The sequence below is a fragment of the Pleurodeles waltl genome, chromosome 4_1, assembly GCF_031143425.1.
Source record: "Pleurodeles waltl isolate 20211129_DDA chromosome 4_1, aPleWal1.hap1.20221129, whole genome shotgun sequence".
Taxonomy (NCBI): Eukaryota; Metazoa; Chordata; class Amphibia; order Caudata; family Salamandridae; genus Pleurodeles; species Pleurodeles waltl.
Window position 1 is genome coordinate 602224252 of NC_090442.1, and position 22591 is coordinate 602246842.

The 22591-nt window shown below is 46.0% G+C and overlaps 1 protein-coding gene across 2 annotated transcripts in view; it reads right to left on the reverse strand.

Moving 5' to 3' along the window:
- The window catches only part of SLC41A2 (solute carrier family 41 member 2), a 325633-nt gene that overhangs the window by 234764 nt on the left and 68278 nt on the right, over positions 1–22591 (reverse strand). For both annotated transcript variants that reach the window (XM_069229008.1, XM_069229009.1), the window contains exon 4: positions 15905–15976. In XM_069229008.1, coding sequence (XP_069085109.1) covers positions 15905–15976 — 72 coding nt within the window. The remainder of the gene's footprint in view (positions 1–15904; positions 15977–22591) is intronic.

Sequence of the window (22591 nt, forward strand, 5' to 3'; positions counted from 1 at the left end):
GGTGAATACAGTCACATTCATCTGATTCAGCGCCCATGGGAGGTGTCTGGGTGGGGGAGGTGGGCAGTGGGTTCCCCTAGGCCAGGGCAAGTTTTGTAGGCAAGGTCCCTTCGTAAGGCAGGCTATGTGGCACCCCACCCCACCAGTGTTAAGAACCATCTACCCCTGGTCAGGCTCCTGTGACTTCCATGTGTGCAGCAATCGGGCATAGGCCTTGTACCCCATGGCCCTGTGATTAATTAGGGAACTCTAAGTGCATGGCGTAGTGCACCCCCACCAGCACCGCCCTCCCAGCAGCCCCTCAGTGTGTGCCCCATTGCCGCTCACCCAGGAGGGTGGGCATCTCCTTCACCCCAGGCACCTCAGCCCCTGCCCCTGTCAGCCCTCCTGCCCTCAGTGAGGAGGCCATTGACCTCCTTAGATCCCTCACTGTTGGGCAGTCTACCATTCTGAATGCCATCCAGGGTGTACAGAGGCAGTTGCAACAGACAAATGCATACCTGGAGGGCATTCATTCTGGTCAGGCAGCCCAACAGCGAGCTTTTCAGACTCTGGCCTCAGCACTGACGGCAGCCATTGTCCCTGTGTCCAGCCTCCCCCTCCAACTTCCTCCACCCAGACCCAATCCCCAGTACCTCAGCCTATCCCAAGCACACTATCAGACCAGCATGCACACACCTCAACACACAAGGGTAGCTCTGGCAAACATAAGCACCACACATCCTACAGGCACTCACACAAGCATCATACCCATGCAGACATACCAACATCCACTGCCCCCACTGTGTCCCCCTCCTCCACGTCTCCCTTCTCCCTCCCTGTCACGTCTCCACTCACACCTCCATGCACTACATCTTCAGCCACTACATCCATCACCAGCACGCCCATCACCACACACCGCTCACGTGCACTCACCACCCCCACTACCATTCACACATCCCATGTCCTCTCCCAGTGTATCTGCAAGCCCACCTCCCAAACTACTCAAACGCAGTCACACACCCACCCAAAAGCCATCCACCTCACGACAGCCTCCAGCCCATGCACCTTCGCCCAAAGTCAGCAAACAAACACCTCCTACAACCACTACCTCTTCGTCCACTCCCAAACCCCCTCCATCTTCCCGTCCCAGTGTGTCTAAAAAACTTTTCCTGTCAAACCTTGACCTCTTCCCTATACCTCCCCCACCCCTTCCATCCCCTAGGGCCCGCCTTTCCAGGTCCCAACCCAGCAACTCAGCCACCACATCACCAGAACAGTGGTGCCAGCAGTAACCGGCTTCTGGAGTGCGCCAAGCAGCAGGGCAGCCAGTGTCTCAAGGAACCAGGCCAAGGACATTCCCCCACCTCAAAAAAAAAAAAGAAGCTGGCCACAGCCCGGAGGGAGAAGGCCAAAACACCTGCCACCAAGGGCTCTGCCATGACAATAGTTGGGAGTGGCAAGACAGCTGCGCCAGCATCCAAGGTGGGGAAGGGACAGAGAAAGAAAGGGAAGTCACGCCAACCTCCACGGCGGTCAAGTCTGCCACCGGCACCGCCACATGCACCGCCGCCACGGGCACCGCCGCTCAGGACACCGCCGCCAGCAGCACGCTCAGTGAGCCCCCCACCAGCACCGCTGCCCAGGACACTGCTGCCAGCATCACGCTCAGTGAGCCCCCCCACCAGCACCGCCGCCCAGGACCTCACCGCCAGCAGCACGCTCAGTGAGCCGCCCCCCCACCAGCTCCGCCGCCCAATGAGCGCCGCAAGCACCGCATCTACTGAGGCCGCCGGTAGCGGCCACCTCACATCCTGTACCAGAGGCACCACCGCAGACATGGCTGCCATCCCCAGTGGTCAGTCGTACAAGGCTGGTGGTCAGTTCCAGGGGCCTGGACAGCTTCCATGTTGGCCCACCATCAGTGGAGTGTCAGATCCACTACCTCAGTCCTTGTCAGGATGAAGCACTCTGGGCACAAAGCCCTCTCCAGAACCAGTGGAGAATCACATCCATTACCTCAGTCCTTGGCAGGATGAAGCACTCTGGGCACAAAGCCCCCTCGAGAACCAGTGGAGAATCACATCCACTACCTCTGTCCTTGGCAGGATGAAGCACTCTGGGCACAAAGCCCCCTCCAGAACCAGTGGAGAATCACATCCACTACCTCAGTCCTTGGCAGGACGAAGCACTCTGGGCACAAAGCCCCCTCCAGAACCAGTGGAGACTGTTATCCACTTGAGAGACTGTGGCTTTGCACTCCCCAAGATAAAGCAGTGGGCAAACCACCCACTGAAAAGACTTGAGAGAATGCAGCTTTGCACTCCCCAGGATAAAGCAGTGGGCAAACCACCCACCCACTGGAGAGACTTGAGAGACTATGGCTTTGCACTCCCCAGGATACATCAATGGGCATGGAGCCCCCTCATGGAGCTGGCGTCGTGCATTCATCCTGCTGAGGTGCCTCCCCCCCCTCCCTTCCCCCTGAGGTGCCTGTTTTATTTCGATCTGATGCCCCTGCAGTGTTCTCTCCGTTTGGATCAGGTATTGAGTGTGGCCTCGCCCATGCATTTTGGGCCCAGTGGTCCACGGACTATGTGGGTGCAGTACATGGACTTGTATTCTTGGTGTACATATTTGTTAGTAGTGTATATATATTTTTGAGTAATGGATTTTTCCTGATTACAATCCTTTTGTCGTTGTGTCCTTCCGGAGGGGTTTGGGGGGGTGTAAATGTAATGTTTCAGCATATACTGGTGTGTGTGTTGTAGTGGGTGAGGGTGGGGGTGTTGCATGTGTGTGTCACTCTCTTTTCCCTCCCCCCTCCCGTGTTGTAGGTGCGGTACTCACCGTGGTCGTCGCCGCCGTCGGTGGTGGTGCTCCTGGTAGAGGAGCAGGAAGACAATGGCAGGTAGAATTTGTAGTTCCGGCTCCATGGCGTCCTGGTTCCTCGTGGGGTGTGTAGAGGTGAGAGTTTTCCCTTCCAAGTCCAGTTTCCGCCGTGTTTTTGTTTGTGCTGAATCCGCCCTGGAAAAGGTGGCAGATTGGCCTCTCATAATGGTGTGGACGGTACATGGTCTTCCGCCTGTCTGTTGCCGGTGACCGCCATGCTGTTTGTTTGTACCGCCGTGGTGGTCGGAGTGTTAAAGTGGCTGTCTATGTTGGTGGTTTCCGCCATGGTCGTGATTACATTTTTTTTACTGCCGGCCTGTTGGCGGTCTTACTGCCTCTTTACCACCGTCCGCCAGTGTTGTAATGTGGGCCTTAGTTATTTTTCTGGGAGCATAACTGGCTTATTCAATCAGCTGACATGCAATGTATATTAAATACATCTCACCCAGAGCATTGTATCATGTTTTACTGGAAAAGGGTCCGCACAAAGAGAATTTCAAGTTACTCCGAAACTGCTTTCAGGACTAATACAACCATAAAAGCCAGGCCCTTGCATTGCACCACCAGTCCAAATACAAGTAGGTACCTGCCAGTGCCACACCTGTTCTTTTGGTGGTTGTATGTCTGGTCACCTAGCACACTGAGAAAGCCATTAATATGTTCAACGAACAACTCATGATGCTTAGAACAATCAACACAACAAGGAACAATAAACCAGTAATCACAAGAGTACGAATTTTATCCAGACTGCACTATTATATTAATATACTAATCAAGTATTGATAAAGGCAATAGGTTTGTCTTTGGTAAGATACATGCACATACAGAGCATGCAGAAATGCACCTTGATCAACAAATCCAGAGACTTAAACAGGCAATTGATGCATCCATGCCACTAGATAAAAAAAAAAACTCATGTATGCCATCACACCACCAGTCTCCTATCTGTCATACAAATGAGTGCGATAAGCATCAAGGGTGCAGTGGGTGTTGCGGCCATGCTGCTACTGGATAATGTGACTCGCACAAGCAGTGTGTGATGTGATTCAGGGAAACACTGGATTACAATGAACGGCTGAGCACTGGATGATGTACTGCAGTCGAGATATGGCCGATGTGCAGCACAGGAACAAGGAGCAATGTGCCCTAGGGAGCACAGGACTTTGTGAACCAAGGAAGCACAGTGCTATATGCCCCAGAAAAAAAGTATGGCAATGTGCCCCAAATGGACCACGCAGCGTTGCAGCCCAGGAGATCAATTTAAGATGTTTCAGGTTGTACAGAGGGGTACAGTGAGGTGTGCCATAGGATGACAGTTCTCTGTTTGATACCTTAAAGGACATCATGAGCTCATGGCAAGCATTCCTTTAGGCGATTTCAGTTATCAATTTGCATATATTGTGCTTTACCAGGTCCAATTTGCCACATAAAGCCCACATTTGGTCTTTAATGTTGTTGGTAATTTCAAATATGTTTGTTTTCCTGCTTTCAAATGAATTACATATGTTTCTCATCCACATTTTGTGAAAGAAAAAGGCAAACGTAATACATAAACGATTACCTGTGCTGGGATTTCTAAGATGTTCGCTATCCTATGTTTATATTTCTTTGCAAACAAAGGATAGCATGCAGTAAAGTTGCCCCAGTAAGACTATAAGGAAGGTCTCCTCACACACAATGAAACTGAAGACTTATACACTCAAGAAGCGCAATAATGCATGATTTTGATGCACAAGCAGACTATTACAGGAAATTCCTGGCTCAAGAGTGGTTTCTAAGAAGACAGTAATCCTTTTATGCACTACTAAAAAGGCAAATTACATATTAGCACAACCCAAAAGCTAAACTCCATTCCTGAAGCACGAGACTAGCAAACACCTCTCAATCAGTAGATGGTTAAGTATGCACCTATATATAGCACATCAAGCTCTTCCATCAATATATGTTCACGAATAATTTGATTAAAGTAGTTTAATTAAAACAAAACAAATCTACACAAGGAAAATCAAAGCTCCAGGTAATCCAAAACCAGTCAACTATATTGGTCTTACATGAGGGAAGTTAATTGCATCATTCCCTGCATTAAAGATTACTGGCTTCTATGGAACAAAGGTCAAAGTCCAGTGGTGCACTGAATATAGAATCTACAGGATGCAGTCCCAGTGTAGAATTCAAATAAAAATGCCATCTAATGTAGATTAAGTTGACTTGCAGGTTAAACTGGCAGCTATATACCCAAGATCATAAGATGAATAAATTTCACGTAGCTGTATGAAGTATCGCGTAGACACCACATAAGTAGAATGGATCCTCACTCCAGCTCAGGCCCTCACGGACTGTAACTTCCGAACTGACAATGATGATCATACACACTGTACCCTCAGTCTCTTACTCTCCCACACACAAGCACAAAATAGTACACATGCACAAACATCAGGGATCACAGAAATACTTACACAGTGTAAGACTCCACACAAATCCAACAGGCCAAATGGCAGGTTCATCAGCAAAATCAATTACAAAAAGAAGAAGCACCACCACACCAAAGATAGAGAGGAAGAACCAGAACCAAGTATGCAAGCACTGGAACAATCCAGGTCATGACACTTTTAAGGTCTAACCAATTAACATTTTGGAAGAGCACTTTGCAGCTCATTGGACAGTAAATTCTAACTATCATATTCCATGTTACAAAATGGGGCGGTATCAAACTCCTGAAGTTGTGCAGTAGTTGAGCCTTCAAACACTGGTACTGGAGGTGTTGTTACACTGAAAGTGTATCCATGGAGGGCCAGGTAGGAGTTCAAGTAGGGAAAGAAACCCTTTCTCCCTTTCTAAATGGTTTGCTTTATGTACAAAAGTGAGAGAAGTGGATTGTTTTTGGCAATCTAGTGCAGTTGCAACAAACTCAGATAATGTCAGGATCAATGGCACTGGACTGGTGTTTAGAGGGAGAAATTAAGGTGAAAGTTCAAAATCTATAGGAAAAGTCAATTGTGTGAGCCCAATGGTGACAAAGAAATAGTTCAAAATTGAATGTAGCTGATGTAATTGGAAGTTAGTTAAAAAACCATAACTTTCTAATTTCTTTCTCTTTTCAAATAAATATGTTTATTTTTTCTGATACTTATCCATGCTCTATGGTATTCAGACCCTACCACCTAACCGGAAACCTCAACCCAACTCATTACAATTGCAGTTATGCACCTTAATCCAAACACCTAGGCTTACCCTGTTTTTTTATTTTTATTATTAGTATTTTTGTTTTATTCAAATAGAAAAAAAGCATCAGGCATATAAAGTAGGAACAGAATTAGCATAATCTGTCATGCAGTTACGTGATTGAAAACGTTATCTGGTGTTATCTGCAATGCTTCGGCAGCTTCGGATCAACATCGCTGCGGGCTGTACTTTCTGTGAGCGTACGAGAGGTGTTGGTTTGACAGCGCTGTCAATGGGGTGAGCTGTTGTATGCCTTTCAGGAATTTGAACTGGAAAGAACAGGGAGGGGTTGGGGTACAGTGGCTGTTTAATTTGTCCTTAGCTTACCGCACTGAGATGGATGGCATGATATATCAATTTCTAAGTAACGAGGGTGGAAGAGGGGCACTCAGCTTACTGGTACCCGGGCATGAGGCCGGTGGGTCTGGGGGGAGAAGGGAGTAGCTTTTATGAGCTGGGAGTTCTGCATCTCTGTTTTACTGCAGGGAGAGTTGTACCGATGGACGCGGGAGATTGCTGTGAGTACTGACTGCACTGAGTGCCCTGTCTCATGGTGACATGGTGTCATCTAAGGGGTGCTGGTGAAAGTGGGCAAGGATCGCCGTCCAGTGGTTGGAGATAGGACAGCAGCAGAGGTCACATATTTCTTCACTACACAGTGCTTCCTCCTACAACGCCCCCCATTTGTTCAAGGCCCCGCTCCAAGCCTCCATTGGGGCAGGCATGGTGCTCACCAGTGCAAGGTAATCGTACGGACTGCCAGCAGGAGTGCTTGTGCCGCGATTCGGGAACATACTTTATGAGTTTTTTTATGCTTGAAGGTAGCAAGGTAACAGGCTTCCAATGTGTGGAGGTCAGGTAATTCTGTCACTTTCCCCAGTGTGTCGTGGATGGTGGACCAGTATTGGTGCAACATCAGACAGGTCCATAGCATGTAGTGGAGGTCTGCATCCCTTTGGGGGCAGAGTGGGCATGCGAGTTGAGCAGTGGGGTAATATCTATTCAAACAGGCTAGAGCTAGGCACGCCCTGTGGAGTAAATGTAAGTGAATGTTCATAAAGCATGAGTTATGCAGACTCTCTTAGGGTGAGACTGTGCTATCTCCCATTTCTTGACCCTCAATTCCCTGCATACGTCTGTCTTCCATTGGTGTCAGAGTGGGGTCAGTATGGTGCCTAAGATGTCTTTAATGGCTCTGTGGAGCCAGGTTTTAACATGCTGTCTGGGGCCCATAATGTATACTGTCTCTATGACTGGGTGTAGCGTGGCTCAGTGTCTAAATGCCACCATAGGGGCCGCATGGATTTGCGCATTTGTTGGTAGGTGAGAAATTGCCTGAATGGAAAGGTGTTGTCCTTGATGAGCTGGTCAAATGTGAGCAATTGACCGTCTGAGTATAGGACCCCCGTTGCGTTGAGGGCATTCGTTGTCATCTGGGTGTTACCTGCTCTCAGCACCCCAACCGCTGATCGTAGTGGGCTCTAGCCTCCTGCTACATGGGCAGGGATGAGTTCAGGGTAGAAAGTGCTATGTGTGCTACAAGACTGTTACCAGTAAGAGCTGTCTCTGGATCTATGATGTGTCTCCCCGGGTGCTGGAGCGAATGGGCCTTTCCCCTGGGGGGGTGCCGAGCCACCCCACGACAGGCCAGAGAGGGGCAGGAGGACACAACCCCCCCTTCACTTTGCCGCAGAACAGAATTCTCCAGGTTCAGAAGCAGCGACAGTATGTTGACCCTGGCAAGTCGCCCAGTAATGTCTGCGAGTCTCAAGTCACTGTGCATCAAGGAGGCCCAGAAGCACTCATGGCTCAGTATTGGAACGGCCACATCTTGCTGGTAGTCAGAAATGCTCTCATAGATCCAGTTGGGCGCCGGGTGTCTGTCCCAATCAAAGGGCGGGCCAAATGCCGCCTCTGTGTCTCCCCTCTCGGGCCCCAGCACCCGCATGGCACAGTCGGGCCCGCAGCAGTCCCCTGGTGTGCGGGACGGAGGGCGGAGTCCAATCCGGTAGCTCCGGAGTGGGGTGGCCCCCGTCCCTTGAAGCCCCATCCATGTCTGTGGCATTGTCACAGCTGGAGGTGGTGCCCCCCCCTCTCCCACAGCTGCACCGCTTAGCTTCGTCCGTCCAGTCTACGCCTCTGAATTTCACTGGATTATAGGATTTTAAAAGGGCTCATGGTGGAGCGTTACTGATTTGCATCCATCACATTGGCAGGCTTAGTCCCACCCCCCAAGCCTAGGCTTATCCTGTTACTGTCCCATACCCATTCCTTCCCTTAACCTGGACAGTAAATCTAATCCTACTGTTCGAATGCACTTCCACTCACCCTATTTTTACTCATAAACCTAGGTGAAAACCAAACCCTAGCCTTAACCCTTTAATTTACATCATATCTAGAAGAACATTTACCGTTTTAGCCTTAATCTAACCTTCACCCTTAAGCCAACCTAAAGCTTATCCTTTTCATAAACCCATTTCTTAATTCCAAACTCACCCTAATCATATTCCTCTCTTTCCTCAGTTGCTTTTTCTTTTCAACACCCTATGCTAGCTCTTTAATTACTCTCCGCCCTCTGCTGACTCCTATATTCACTCTTTCTGTGCTCCTTTATTATTCCTGTATACTTGGCAACCTTCTCACCGACCCATTATCAATATTTTACTTACCCCTCTCTCACCTTTCTTATTTTCTCTCACGCCTTGCTAGCTCATATATTTACTCTCTCAACGTATGCTTGCTCCTTTACTTAAACGTACTTGCTTCCCACACCTAGCCCAATTTATTCTACATCTCCCCTTCTCTCATTTCTTCGCTCTTGGTTTTCCCACCGTAGCTTCACCTTCCCTTACCCCTTCCCATGGCCACTTTTCTCTCTTCCTTACAGAGGTGTGGAATTCCTATAGCTGGACACCTAGGACATAGTGTTTGGGGTCAAGGACAACAAGTTTTCATGTTTATTTTGTCCTTGGGACCTGCAACACCAACCCTTTGGCGGCAAGTTTACAGTACCACACTATGGTTCAGTGAAGGGCATTGTCTCCAGTTAATGTAGTATTTGTGTCCATATGGTAATGCTGTTCGAACTTGTATTTATTCTTCATTAATGCAAAGCCTTTATTATTAGGTTGAGCACTCTTACGAAAATGTTACAAGCTCGAACTGCAATACTGACAGTGGTTCAAGCATTCAAAAGTGTAGACATTTGCAGAGTCCAACAATTAGATGCTACTATAACGCTACTAGACTGCTCTCTTTGTATTATTCAAATATTTGCATTATCTTGAAAGCAAGAGTGAGTCCTTGCTTTCAAAATGAAATGCTTATTAAAAGATACACCTAGGGAAACAAAACTTTATGTTAAACTACTGTGGAATTTTAGGTACCTTTGCTTTGATGCCCCATTTAGTAAAATGTGTTGATGCATACCAGTATTTCCCAAAAATATTCTTAATGGAATAATCAGTGTAGGCGGTATCAACAAGATTGTGGGAAACATGAAAATAAACAAGCACAGGCAAAGCCAATAGGTCTGAAATTGATGGTCAGCCTTTTCGTTTTGTCAATGTGTGTCTTGTTTTGCCATGGTTTTTGTAAAACTTCATTGTTGTGGGAGTTGTCGTGCCCTCACCGTCTTAACAAATATTGGCAAAAGGCAAAAAATCTTTTCTGGTCTCAAAAAGCACACATTGTCACAGTAGTTCCTCAAACTAAATAAAATTACATTATGTGCCAATATTTTCCTTCAGAAAAAGGAAAATGCTGTCATTCACAGTGAAGTCAGTTGAAAACTAGAGGGACAGAAATAGAATTTTAATAACAATAAAATGTCTTGGATAAACAATTAGGTGCCCAATTCTTAAAGAAAATCACAAAAGTGCACCCATTGTATATGTCTTGCATTAATGCAGATTCATGACTTTCAAGAATTCACAAGAATTTACAGACGTAGGTTAGGATATAGTACTCCTAGAAAATATGTGCGAACTACTTTTTATCACAAGCAAATACACGTGTGGATTTGCTCTTGTGAAAATCTGTTTAGCGCTTAGAGGTTCTATTTCACCGCCAATCACTTTTTTCCAACCCTGGAAGATGTTTTACTTCTGCCCACATCAGAGGTAAATTTGCAACCTTTCTCAGTAGGGGAAAAAAATTAGAGAAGAGCTGGTGAACACCACTAAAACATGCAAGTTACTAGGTCTGTACAGACTGAAAATGGCATTCCATACTGGAACTATTGCTTACTCCTATCTCCAGCCTCAGTGAGTATATCTGCTGAAAGGTGCAACATAAGGGAATTGCTAGTATTCGAACCCATCAATAGTATGAGCTCTGGCATAATAAGAGAAGCTATTATCAGAGCTCTTATATATTGAGATTGCTGCCATAATATGTTGCCGCACTACAAGTCACCAAATGGACAAGTGGAATTTTTTTTTTACAGGACAAGTCGATTTATGAAGCAACCTGTCTCATGGACAAATAGATATTTTTTTAAATCCCACCCCCCTGCCTTGCAACCTTTCTTTGTTTCCTAAAATGTTGCTTTCCTCCCACTAAGACATATTTTTTCCTAACTTTCCTGCATTCTCTCACCCAACGGCTCAATTTTTGTTCAAGATTATTCTAAGACGATTATTGTTCTTTTGTTACTATGAAGATTACAGCTATGCCGCTCTGTGCCCATGAGCTACATAAAACTACAATAACAAAATAATTAAATAAATACATTTTTCCCTTTTTTTATTCAATTGTTTTTATGTAAACTTTTATTTTTCTAAATATTGTTTTTCTGACTATAAGTTTCTAACTTTTCTTTGAAACATATTTATTTGAATTTTTAAACTACTACTAATGGGCTCTAAGCACAACCACTGATAGAAGAGATCTGTACCTGGATCTATCATCCTTGGTGGATTTTGTGGTGAAGGTGGTTCTGATGCCTTTTGGGTGCCATGTATGGCAGTAAAAAGCTTCACCTGTGTTATAATAGACTTCACAAGACTTCACAAGGCCAGCATCAGAGACAAGGCCCTCGACTGTATCTGATCTTTCCTCTCTGGCAGAACTCAATGAGTAATACTTCCCCCTTTCCTCTCAGACCCCACACCTACCACCAGCGGAGTTCCTCAGGGATCCTCCCTCAGCCCCATGCTGTTTAACATCTACATGGCCCCACTAGCCGCCATCGTCAGAAACTACGGACTCAACATCGTCTCCAACGCTGATAACACACAACTCCTCTCCCTATCCAACGAACCCAACACAGCCAGACACAACTTTCCGCAAAGGCATTGAAGCAGTCGCCACCTGGATGAAAAGCAGCTGCCTACAACTCCACGCAGACAAAACTGAAGTACTCATCATGGGCCATCAACCCGACACGTGGAACGACTCCTGGTGGCCCTCCACCTTCGGAAGCTCCACCTCCCCCATGAACCAAGCCCGCAACCTCGGAATCATCCTGGACTACAAACTCAACATGGACTGTCAAATCAACTCAGTTGCATCCACCTGCTTCCGCACCTCCCACCTCCTACGCAAGACATTCAGATGGATCCCCCTTGAACACCGAAAGACCATCACACATGCCCTCGTTACCAGCAGATTGAACTACGGCAACGCGTTTCACGCCAGAATCAACAAGAAACTCACCCGCTAACTGCAGAACACCCAGAATGCCGCAAATGGTCCACAACCTACCCCAACACTGTCACATCTCCAAGCACCCATGCACACTACACTGGCTCCCAACAGTAAAAAGAATCACCTTCAAGATCCTCATCCACGCGCACCAAGCCCTCCACTACACCAGACCAGCCTACCTGAACAGGCAACTCAATTTCCACATATCCCACAGGACCCTACGCTCAGCCCAGCTCTCTCTTGCCGAAGTACCCCACATCAGAAAAACAAGAGCAGGGGGACGCTCATTCTCCTACCTCGCCACCACAGCCTGGAACGCCGTACCACCCCACCTCAGACGGACTACACCCCTCCCCAACTTCACGAAAAAGCTGAAGACATGGCTATTTGAAGACATGGATATTTGAGGAACCACCGCACTGATGGACGCTCCACGCGCCCTCCCTTCCCTCCCCACACCCTCAGCGCCTTGAGACCCTCGCGGGTGAGTAGTTGCGCTTAACAAACACTGATTGATTGATTGATTGATCAGGTTGAACGGAGCATCTACTACACACAACACCTTGTACCTGTGGGACACAAGTCACATGATAACCCAATCGCATGAGGTACATACTCAGAGCTGTGTGTGAGTTGATGGTTTCCTTCTCAAAAAAGCAAGCTGAGGCTCCAGAACAAGTGAGGCATCTTCACAAAGGTCCTTAAACACAATACCAAAACAGTAACAGTGTTTGCTCCTGAATGCCTCACAGGAAATGACCTTCAGTGGAGGTGCTCATTGCTTAGCAAAGATACTGGCCGTGTTACGGTCAATCCTCAACTGCAGTCTGTTCTTTGCTAAAGGCCCACCTTGAAAGACAAAGCCAGATGAAAAGCATATTATTAGTTTTTTTAGCCATCAAAATTGGTAAAACACACCAAATACACTCCTTCAGAGGAGGAGAGTGTAAGGAAATGCCTCCTTGGCATGTTACCCCCTGACCTTTTGCCTTTTGTTGATGCCAGTTATGATTGAGAGTGTGCTGGGACCCTGCTAACCAGGCCCCAGCACCAGTGTTCTTTCCCTAAACTGTACCTTTGTTCCCACCATTGGCACAGCCCTGGCACTCAGATAAGTCCCTTGTAAATGGTACCCCTGGTACCAAGGGCCCTGATGCCAGGGAAGGTCTCTAAGGGCTGCAGCATGTCTTATGCCACCCTGGGGACCCCTCACTTAGCACATGCACACTGTCTCACAGATGGGTGTGCTAGTGTGGAGAAAATTACTAAGTCGACATGGCACTCCCCTCACAGGGCCATGCCCACCTCACACTGCCTGTGGCATAGGTAAGTCACCCCTCTAGCAAGCCTTGCAGCCCTAAGGCAGGGCGCACTATACCACAGGTGAGGGCATATGTGCATGAGCACTATGCCTCTACAGTGTCTAAGCAAAACCTTAGACATTGTAAGTTCAGTGTAGCCATAAAGAGTATATGGTCTGGGAGTTTGTCAAATAAGAACTCCACAGTTCCATAATAGCTACACTGAAATCTGGGAAGTTTGATATCAAACTTCTCAGCACAATAAATGCACACTGATGCCAGTGTGGAATTTATTGTAAAATGCACCCAGAGGGCATCTTAGATATGCCCCCTGAATACCAGTCTGACTCCTAGTGCTAGGCTGACCAGTTTCTGCTAGCCTGCCACAACCAGACGAGATGTTGGCCATATGGGGAGAGTGCCTTTGTCACTCTGTTGGCAGGAACAAAGCCTGTACTGGGTGCTTCTCTGGCGGTGAGCCTCAAAGGCTCATGCCTTTTGTTACAGCACCCCAGGGCATCCCAGCTAGTGGAGATTCCGCCCCCTCCGGCCACTGCCTCCACTTTTGGCAGCAGGGCTGGAGGAGATAATGAGAAAAACAAGTAGGAGTCACCCACCAGTCAGGACAGCCCCTAAGGTGTCCTGAGCTGAGGTGTCCCCTGCCTTTAGAAATCCTCCATCTTGAGATTGGATGATTCCCCCAATAGGATTAGGGATGTGCCCCCTCCCCTCAGGGAGTAGGCACAAAGAGGGTGTAGCCACCCTCCAGGACAGTAGCCATTGGCTACTGCCCTCCTGTCCTAAACACACCCCTAAATTTAGTATTTAGGGGCACCCCAGAAACCAGAAAATCCAATTCCTGCAACCTACAACAAGAAGAAGGACTGCTGACCTGAAAGCCCTGCAGAGACGACGGAGACAACTGATTTGGCCTCAGCCATACCGGCCTGTCTCCAGACTCAAAGAAAACTGCACAGCGACGCATCCGACAGGGACCAGCGACCTCTGAAAGCCTCAGAGGACTACCCTGAAACCCGAAGGACCAAGAAACTCCCGAGAACACTGGCACTGTTCACCCACAGTAACATTTTTGCAACAAAGAAGCAACTTTTAAAGAACTCACTCTTCCCGCCGGAAGCGTGGGCCTTCACCCTCTGCACCCTATGCCCCCAGCTCAAGCTCCAGAGAACCAACACTACAGGGAGGACTCCCAGGCGACTGCGACCTCGTGAGTAACCCGAGACGACCCCCCTGGACTCCCACAGCGATGCATGCAGAGCGAATCCAGAGGCTCCCCTTGACCGCAACTGCCTGTAACAAGGAACCCGATGCCCGGACCAAGCACTGCACCCTCAGCCCAGGAGTGACCATCATGCGACCCTCTGCCTAGCCCAGTCGGTGGTTGGTTCCAGAAGCCCCCCTGGGCCCTGCCAGCACCGCTAGAGTGACCCCCGGGTCCCTCCATTGATTTCTATTACAAACCCGACGCCTGCTTTGCACACTGCACCCGGCCGCCCCTGTGCCGCTGAGGGTGTGTTTTGTGTGCCTACTTGTGTCCCCCTCAGTGTTCTACAAAACCCCCCTGCTGCAGGTACTTACCTGTTGCCAGACTGGAACTGGAGCACCCCTGTTCTTCATAGGCGCCTATGTGTTCCGGGTCCTCCTTTGATCTCTGCACCTGACCGGCCCTGTGTTGCTGGTGCGGTGACTTTGGGATTGCCTTGAACCCCCCCCAACGGTGGGCTGCCTAAGCCCAGGAACTTGAACTTGTAAGTACCTTACTTACCTGAGAAACTAACCATTACTTACCTCCCACAGGAACTGTTGATTTTTACACTGTGTCCACTTTTAAAATAGCTTATTGCCATTTTAACTAAAACTGTGTATGTTACTGCTCTAATTCAAAGTTCCTAACTTACCTGTGTGGAGTACCTTGCATTTTATGTATTTACTTCAAATCTTGAAATATGTGGTTCTAAAATAAATTAAGAAAATATATTTTTCTATATAAAAACTATTGGCCTGGAGTAAGTGTGCACACTATCTCTCACTTTGAGATAGTATATACCAGCCCATCAAAGGCAGAAATAGAGAACTCTGCTGACACAGCTCAAGATGCATGAGTAGAAGCATCAGCTCCAGCACTCATTTTTGGGGGCATTCTGCAGCTCCTGACTCCTATAAAAAACGCTTTAGCTCTACACTTATATTTTTATTTGTTTTTTTTTTATTACACATTTAGCACTGGATAGGAGAGCAGGGCTTAAATGGATGGAGGTGAGAGCCACATAAGTTCTCCACAAACTTAAAGTTAAATCATTGTTTTTTTTTTTTTTTTTTTCAAAAAAACCTTTGTCTGTCCCACCACTTTAAAATGTAAGTTGCTTAATGAAGCCTGAGCAAATACTACTGTAATAACTTAAAGGTTATTTTTTTTGTTTTTTGCTTTTTTAAATTGCACTAAGGACGAGGATGTAGATCTTTTTGCCATTTTCCAATACAGGAGCAGAATCTCTACCACAGATCATTTAGTCCATTCTTCTCATTGAAACCCGTCATTTCTAGAACTTTTTTTTTATTTCCTTCAAGTGAAAATTAATTTACAAAAGCAGTACTTTTGGCCTGTCTACGGTTTAACATAATAAACAAGACTGAAGAGAGACACCCATTACATGCACACATTAAGATGTAACAGCCCCAGTAGGCATCAAATAAAAGTGTATTAATATACATAACCCGGAAGGGCACAGGTCAGTCTGAAAGCCGCTGGAGAACGAAGAACTATTTTATGGATATTAACCATCAGAAAGGAGAGCATTGAGGGACCAGTCCTGTTGTTGAATATGGTTGTAGGCACTCACCTGCTTCAAGGCTAAATTGCCAATTATTAGATTCCACTTCTCAATTGGAGAATCCATTTTACCAACATTGACCTGTCAAAATAAAAACATGGTGTCAGCTTAAATGCACCAAGTCTTAATATAATAAAAGCATTAACAAGAAATATACAACCTTGCAATGATGCCATCTATTTTAGGTTAATGCTTATTTGTGACTGGTAACATTCACAGGCTTATGGATAGCATGCGCAACACAGTTAAACTACCTGGCTTATACGGTCTTGAAATCTTACAACCTTCACTTAATAATACAAGTGGCAAACGATTAAGACTGCATTTTGTTTTAGCTTAGCATGCATTTTCAATTAGTTGTACAGTAGCATCCTACTTTTAAACGGCAGCAACCTTGGAACATATACTATGGGGGTCATCCCGACCCTGGCGGGCGGTGGGCACCGCCCGCCGGGCGGAAACCGCCCAAAGACCGCATCGCGGTAAAATGACCGCGGGGGTCATTTCAACTTTCCCGCTGGGCCAGCGGGCGATCTCCAAAAGATCGCCAGCCGGCCCAGCGGGAAAGCCCCTGCAAAGAGGAAGCCGGCTCCGAATGGAGCCGGCGGATTTGCAGGGGTGCTACGGGTGCAGTAGCACCTGTCGCGATTTTCACTGTCTGCTAAGCAGACAGTGAAAATCTTTGTGGGGCCCCCAGGGGCCCCACGACACCCGTTCCCGCCAGCCTCTTCCTGGCGGTGTAAACCGCCAGGAACAGGCTGGCGGGAAGGGGGTCGGAATCCCCATGGCGGCGCTGCAAGCAGCGCCACCATGGAGGATTCCCTGGGCCAGGGGAAAACCGGCGGGAAAACGCCGGTTCCCCTTTTCTGACCGCGGCTTTACCGCCGCGGTCAGAATAGCCCGGGAAGCACCGCCAGCCTGTTGGCGGTGCTTCCTCTGCCCTCCACCCTGGCGGTTTGAAACCGCCAGGGTCGGAATGAGGGCCTATATCTTTCAATTCAAACGTCGTGTTGACATTCGCATTCAGCAAATAAGAATATCAAAGTATTTGTTATAGCTGCGAGGTATGGCTATGGTTATGGTTATGGTTATGAGCAGTCGCCTGCTGGTGAAATATCCGTAATTTCAGGGGTTGGCCAAAGAATATCTTGTGCGTCATTGTTTGATTATATGTATTTTATTTTTCTGGGATCCATCGCTATTGTACTCTATTTTTCGCACAGGGCATATACAGTTTGTGGTGGGGTGACTAAACGCAGGCTCTCTTTATAAATGTGGTAGTTAGGGGCTGCGAATTTCGCCCCGGGAAATCAAAGTTAAGAAGCTCAGAGTGATACAGAACATGCAGTATCGGACTTTACGCATCCCATACCCACACGTTTTACCTCTTCTTGACCACTTTCCCATGCACACATTTCATCAGCGTTTTCCTAGCGAAATACAGGAGGTAAAACAAGTCATAAATGTGATAATTCTGTATAACTTGTAATACCGGTTTGACAGACACTATCTAGAGTTACCAGTCGAATCCAGACTGCCGGTGAACTTATCATGAGGGTCAGAGTGCTTGAAATAACTAAGGCAAGCAGTTGCGTGGCAGACATTAGTAGAATTTCTGGAGGAAGAACAGGTAGACAAGACTCATTCCAAATAGCCAAGGCAGAAACTTTTCATTTGAAATTGGCGAACTGGAACCCAGAGCCAGCAAATTCTGCGTGGACAGTGAGCTACAGAGCACACAGCATTTCCCACAAGTGATTTGTCTGAAAACAATGTGGGGTCTAAGGCAGCAAACAATCTGGGTAACAATTTGTTCAGTCACAAGGGCGGGATTGGATTGGTTACTTTGAGATAACCAGTCAGGACATTAGTTTCTTCTTAAAGCGGAAAAAAGCTACAAAGAATTGCTTCTTACCCCAATCATATTAGTCTTAAATAGTGAATGCCCAAATGTCATTTTTGCTGCGAAAAAGATCCCCCACCCCGGGGATAGTGTGCCCAAACTACTGTCCTCAACCCCTTGGGCCCGAACAACTATTTTTCCAAAACAGGAGCCACAGATGTTAGGTTTATCACTGAAGATGCAATGTTGAATGTCTACCACTCAACAAACTGGCAGCTTAGATTCGTGGTTTCCTTTGCAGATCGAACTATCATAAGTCAATAGATGTTTTTGCCATTTCTTATGGGGTGCTGGGTTAGTTTTCTCAGAAATCTTTGGGCAAGTCATATAAACCGATTAAAAGTATGAAGTGCGCTGGTTTCATGAGCAACTTTGTGCAATGCACTCAAACTTTTTCCCCTTGCCAAAAAAATCCCTATGTAACATTGATCAGAAACGTAACTTTTAGATATCACGTAAAACCCACCTTCGCTTAGCCAACCTGCACAAAATTTATTTTGTTTATTCCTGCAGTTTTATATAGCACAAACAACGCTAACCAGATGTCACCGTGCTATACAGACAATAAGTCAAATGTTGTATGGAATCCCCCCCAAAAAAAAAATCACACGTGCATTAAGAGGAAAATAATTTAAGGTGAAAATCAACAAAAAAAAAAAAGAAACCAAAAAATGGATAATCAAAGAAACCAGTAAACTGATGGGCATCCGTGCACGAGAATGTTTAGCTTTTTTTTAAAGCAGGAAAAGAGTACTTGTTCTGGAGAGAAGGAGAGGAGAATTTCAATACTTAAGCACATAACGTAAAGGATTGAAGTAGAGTGCATTGTTGTTTGAAGACTGGTGTCTTCAGAAGATGGGATTCATAATCATGACGAGAGTAGACTCTGCCAAACATGCTTTTTTAGCTCCTTTGAGGTAATTGGGGAGAAGGGGGCGACAATGGCTTTCTGAATTAAACATGACTGGTTGCAAATGCTTCTGGCTTCGATAAGAAACTACTATGAAAGTATGGGAATGGAAGTAAGGTAGTCAAATTATTTGCTGCTTGTGACTTGCTTTTGTGCTACATACAGGTCTGCTTTGAGGGCTATGTTTTCCAAAAGAACATTTCCATAATCTAGACTGGAAAGGACATGTGAATACATACAGTTTTGAAGTCCTAGACTGGAACACAGAGTACACACTGAAAATCGAATATTCTGCATGAATTAACTAGAAAAGGGAGGTAGAGAACAGTTCAGTTATAATATCAGAGTAAACCAAAACTCCAGAAAGTCTTAGTGGGTTGTTTTAAAAAATATGAGACGAAGTTTGAAAGATACAACTAATACAACTAAGAGCACATTTCATCCAAATCTCTTATCCAGAGAAAGCGCCTAAAAAGAAAGATCCAAGCTATTCCAGAAGCAGGGTGATCCCCGCAAGGAGATCCCCTGACAGGGGAATTAATAATGCTCACGAAGCTCAAAGCACACCTAAGATGGAAAAGACAGAACCAATGCAGCCATTACAGATAAAGAAACAAGGCTCAGAAGCAACTATTCTTTGCAAAGTTCTAATGAAACCAACACGAGCACTCAAAATGGAGGATCATAATATCTTCCTGCCAAAACAGGATACTCTGTATCTCTTCGGTTAGGGACAGCATGCTTGCAAATCCACATACATATCTTTAAACTGTTAAATGCAACTCAAAGGGAAAACAACAATATCAACTGATAAGGTGCATGGAAGGAAAGCGGGCTGAGCCTCGGAGTTCAAACCTACAGGTGGGGGTACATGGAAGGAACACCTTAGGGCTATCATGGAACATGAAGGATCAACAGCTTGGGGAGCACATGGGGCTTACAATGGCTAACCAGATGCAAGACTGCTGTACATGCCAGGTCAAAAATGGAAGAAGAAAATGTAATAAAATATTAAATGTTGGTGCAGGGAGGGGTGTGTTCAGAAGGCTGATTCATCAACCTCTCACCTGCACTTCTATCTGTTAAGGTCCTGGGCAGCCCACCTCTATCTCGTTGTGAGAGGTTCCAGGAGCACCATGGATGTTTATGAACACCTCCAGTCATTGAGTTTACATTTTTGGCATGGCTTCCACACACAGCACCGTCACTACACAAAAATCAAGAGTAGCAGCAGAGCAGGCAAGCACAGCTTCAGTAAGGCAAAAGGCGTTGTCTGTGCCAAGGGACAGTAGATAGAATGCCTGACCCACTCTCTGGATGCACTTCAGAAGAAAGAGTTACCACAAGTTCAAATACAGAATAGGATCAGTGAGCTGCTGGGCAGCTTCAGGTTTTATCTACAAAGTTCGGCAGCTGGCGGAAGTCACAGTGTGAATCAGTGTCCACATCAACTCATGTTACAAAGATCCAATTAATTGGATTGATTTGAGTTTTTCCATCCTTGTACAGAAGGATGACTGCAGGGGCATCTGCCTATGTGTGCAAGGTCTCAGGTGAATTTTTCTGAGACTACTCTGTGGGAAGCAACATGGATTCCCCCAAGACTACATCACACAGAAAAGCAGTAGGAAGAATTGTTTTTTTCCCTTTGCAGGCAGCATTCCTCCTGGGATTTGCAAACTCCATTCTTACACAATAATAAATGTCACAACCTATTAAAAGTAACCCTAAAATCATCTGTACTGATGTTTGCAAAGTTTTATAATAATGTATACACAACAATGCTCACAGACCATGACATCTGAAAGAAAAAAATACGATACTGCCCCCATTGCCTCTGGTCCTCACTTTACATTGGGAGGCCAGCTTCCATTACCCCCACTGCATCTTGGCAACCCAAAACCATAATTCAGCTGACACAAGCTACAGTTCAGTCTGAAGGGATAAAAAAGGACCTATCCTCTTAGGATTAAAGGTGGGGAGGCCAATAGGATCATTTAGCCAGGGCGTCATTTATCCAAGGACTCACTCAAGGGGTGCATTTAAGGGCAACGGTCTGCAGTTTGGTGGGTTGCCTAGGGATCAAAGCTCCCTGTACCAGTTACAAAAGTAACAAACATTGGCAATGTCAAAAGCTCTTACATAAGTGATTTTGTCAATGTCGTTTTGCCATGTTGTACAGCACTGTCGCTCCTATGCAGCACGGCACAAAAGCACAATGACACAGCCAGCGCTGATCACGAAGGACAGTGATCCTTTTACTTAGTATGGGATTAGTCTCTGCCTTCACACAAAAAAAGGTTTTCATGAACAAATTAAAATAACATTTCAGCAAACGTAAACCAACAAGAAATTAAATACGAATTCATTCTTTCTTTAATGGGGCAGGAAATGTATGCCAAAGGCTGAGGGTGTGTGAGTAAAACACAAATAAGCAATGATAACAAAAAATAAATGATAACCACCATCCATAAATAGGTGCAAGGGTTGCAATCTATTTAACACGGTTTCAAGTTATCAAAAGCAAGAAGGATCATGGCGTGGCTGCAATGTCTGAAACTCACAATTATATAAAAGGCACTCATACACCAGTAGTTAAATAAATGTAAAATAAGAAAAATGTGTTTAACTATTAGTGTACGAGTGTGTCTCCCTCCAGTTGTGACATATGCAAATATCAGGGGACTTTTCTGGACGGTTGGCCCTGGGAGTGGAGCATCTTGTGTAGGAACTAAACTGAGTGTGGCGAAGTTTAAAACCATATCCGTTCTTGTGCTATTTCTATGAAATATAAAAAAGGCATTCAAGGAAAACTCTTAAGTTTGTCATGTTGGCCCCACCTGAAGACAGTGTTAAAAAGCCCACGCAGAGTAGGAAGTGCAGCTCTGTCAGCGTTTCTGTAGCATCTTGAAACCACTGGAGTGACTTTTAGGTGCTTTTTTTCTGGTGGGACAGGCAGTGGCAAGCTACAAAGCAGGAAAGGGGAGGAGGTGGAGGGCAGGGAACAACAGGGGAGGAGGTGGGGGGGGGAGGACGAGAAAAGCAATAACGCAGGGGGTGGGGTGCGCAGGACAAGCAAAAGTGCAGTGGGGAGAGAGAGGGAGGGGGTGCAAGTAAAAGGAAAATAAAGTGCTTCTGAAAGTGGAGCAGTGAAGAACACTAGGCAAGAAAACCAGTAACTGGGCCATGTTCCACAGTAGGGAAACGCACACAAAGAGGAAGTGAAAATGGCACTCACTATCAATTATTAAAGTAACAATGGTCCCTAATTAAGAGAATGAAAACAATATTAATACCCATAGGGGAGAACAATCATACCCATATGCACTGTCCAATAATCACAACATATATTTTATTAGCAAATAAATTACACAAAGAAATGCAGGTGGGAAACCATGTTCACAAAAATCTGTGACAAAAATAAATACATCTGATAAGTCACAGTTCAACAGACACATCATCAGGACTAAAATAAAATATACCTGAGAGTACTGAACGCAGGTTGCTCCTAACACCCACCGGCTGTTAATATAAGTATTACCCGATTCTCCTCGTGGTTGACGTGAGTTGACATGACAGTGTTATCTTCAACTCTGTCCTTCTATTAAGCTTATTGGTCCTATCCTACTATTATGGTAGCAGTGCCTTTTGAACTTTTTACTGCTCATGGCCAGTCCATATTAATGTAGTTTCTCTTCCATGTTCAGTGCCCCTAGGCTTACATTAAATTTTACCCCTGATGATGATCCTAATATTGCTAAAAGGATCGATACGTCGCACACTTTGACACCTTGATCCCATGTGAATTGCTCACTAGATGCATAGGGGCTATGCTGTGTCTTTGATGAATTGTGACTTATCAGATGTATTCATTTTTGTCACA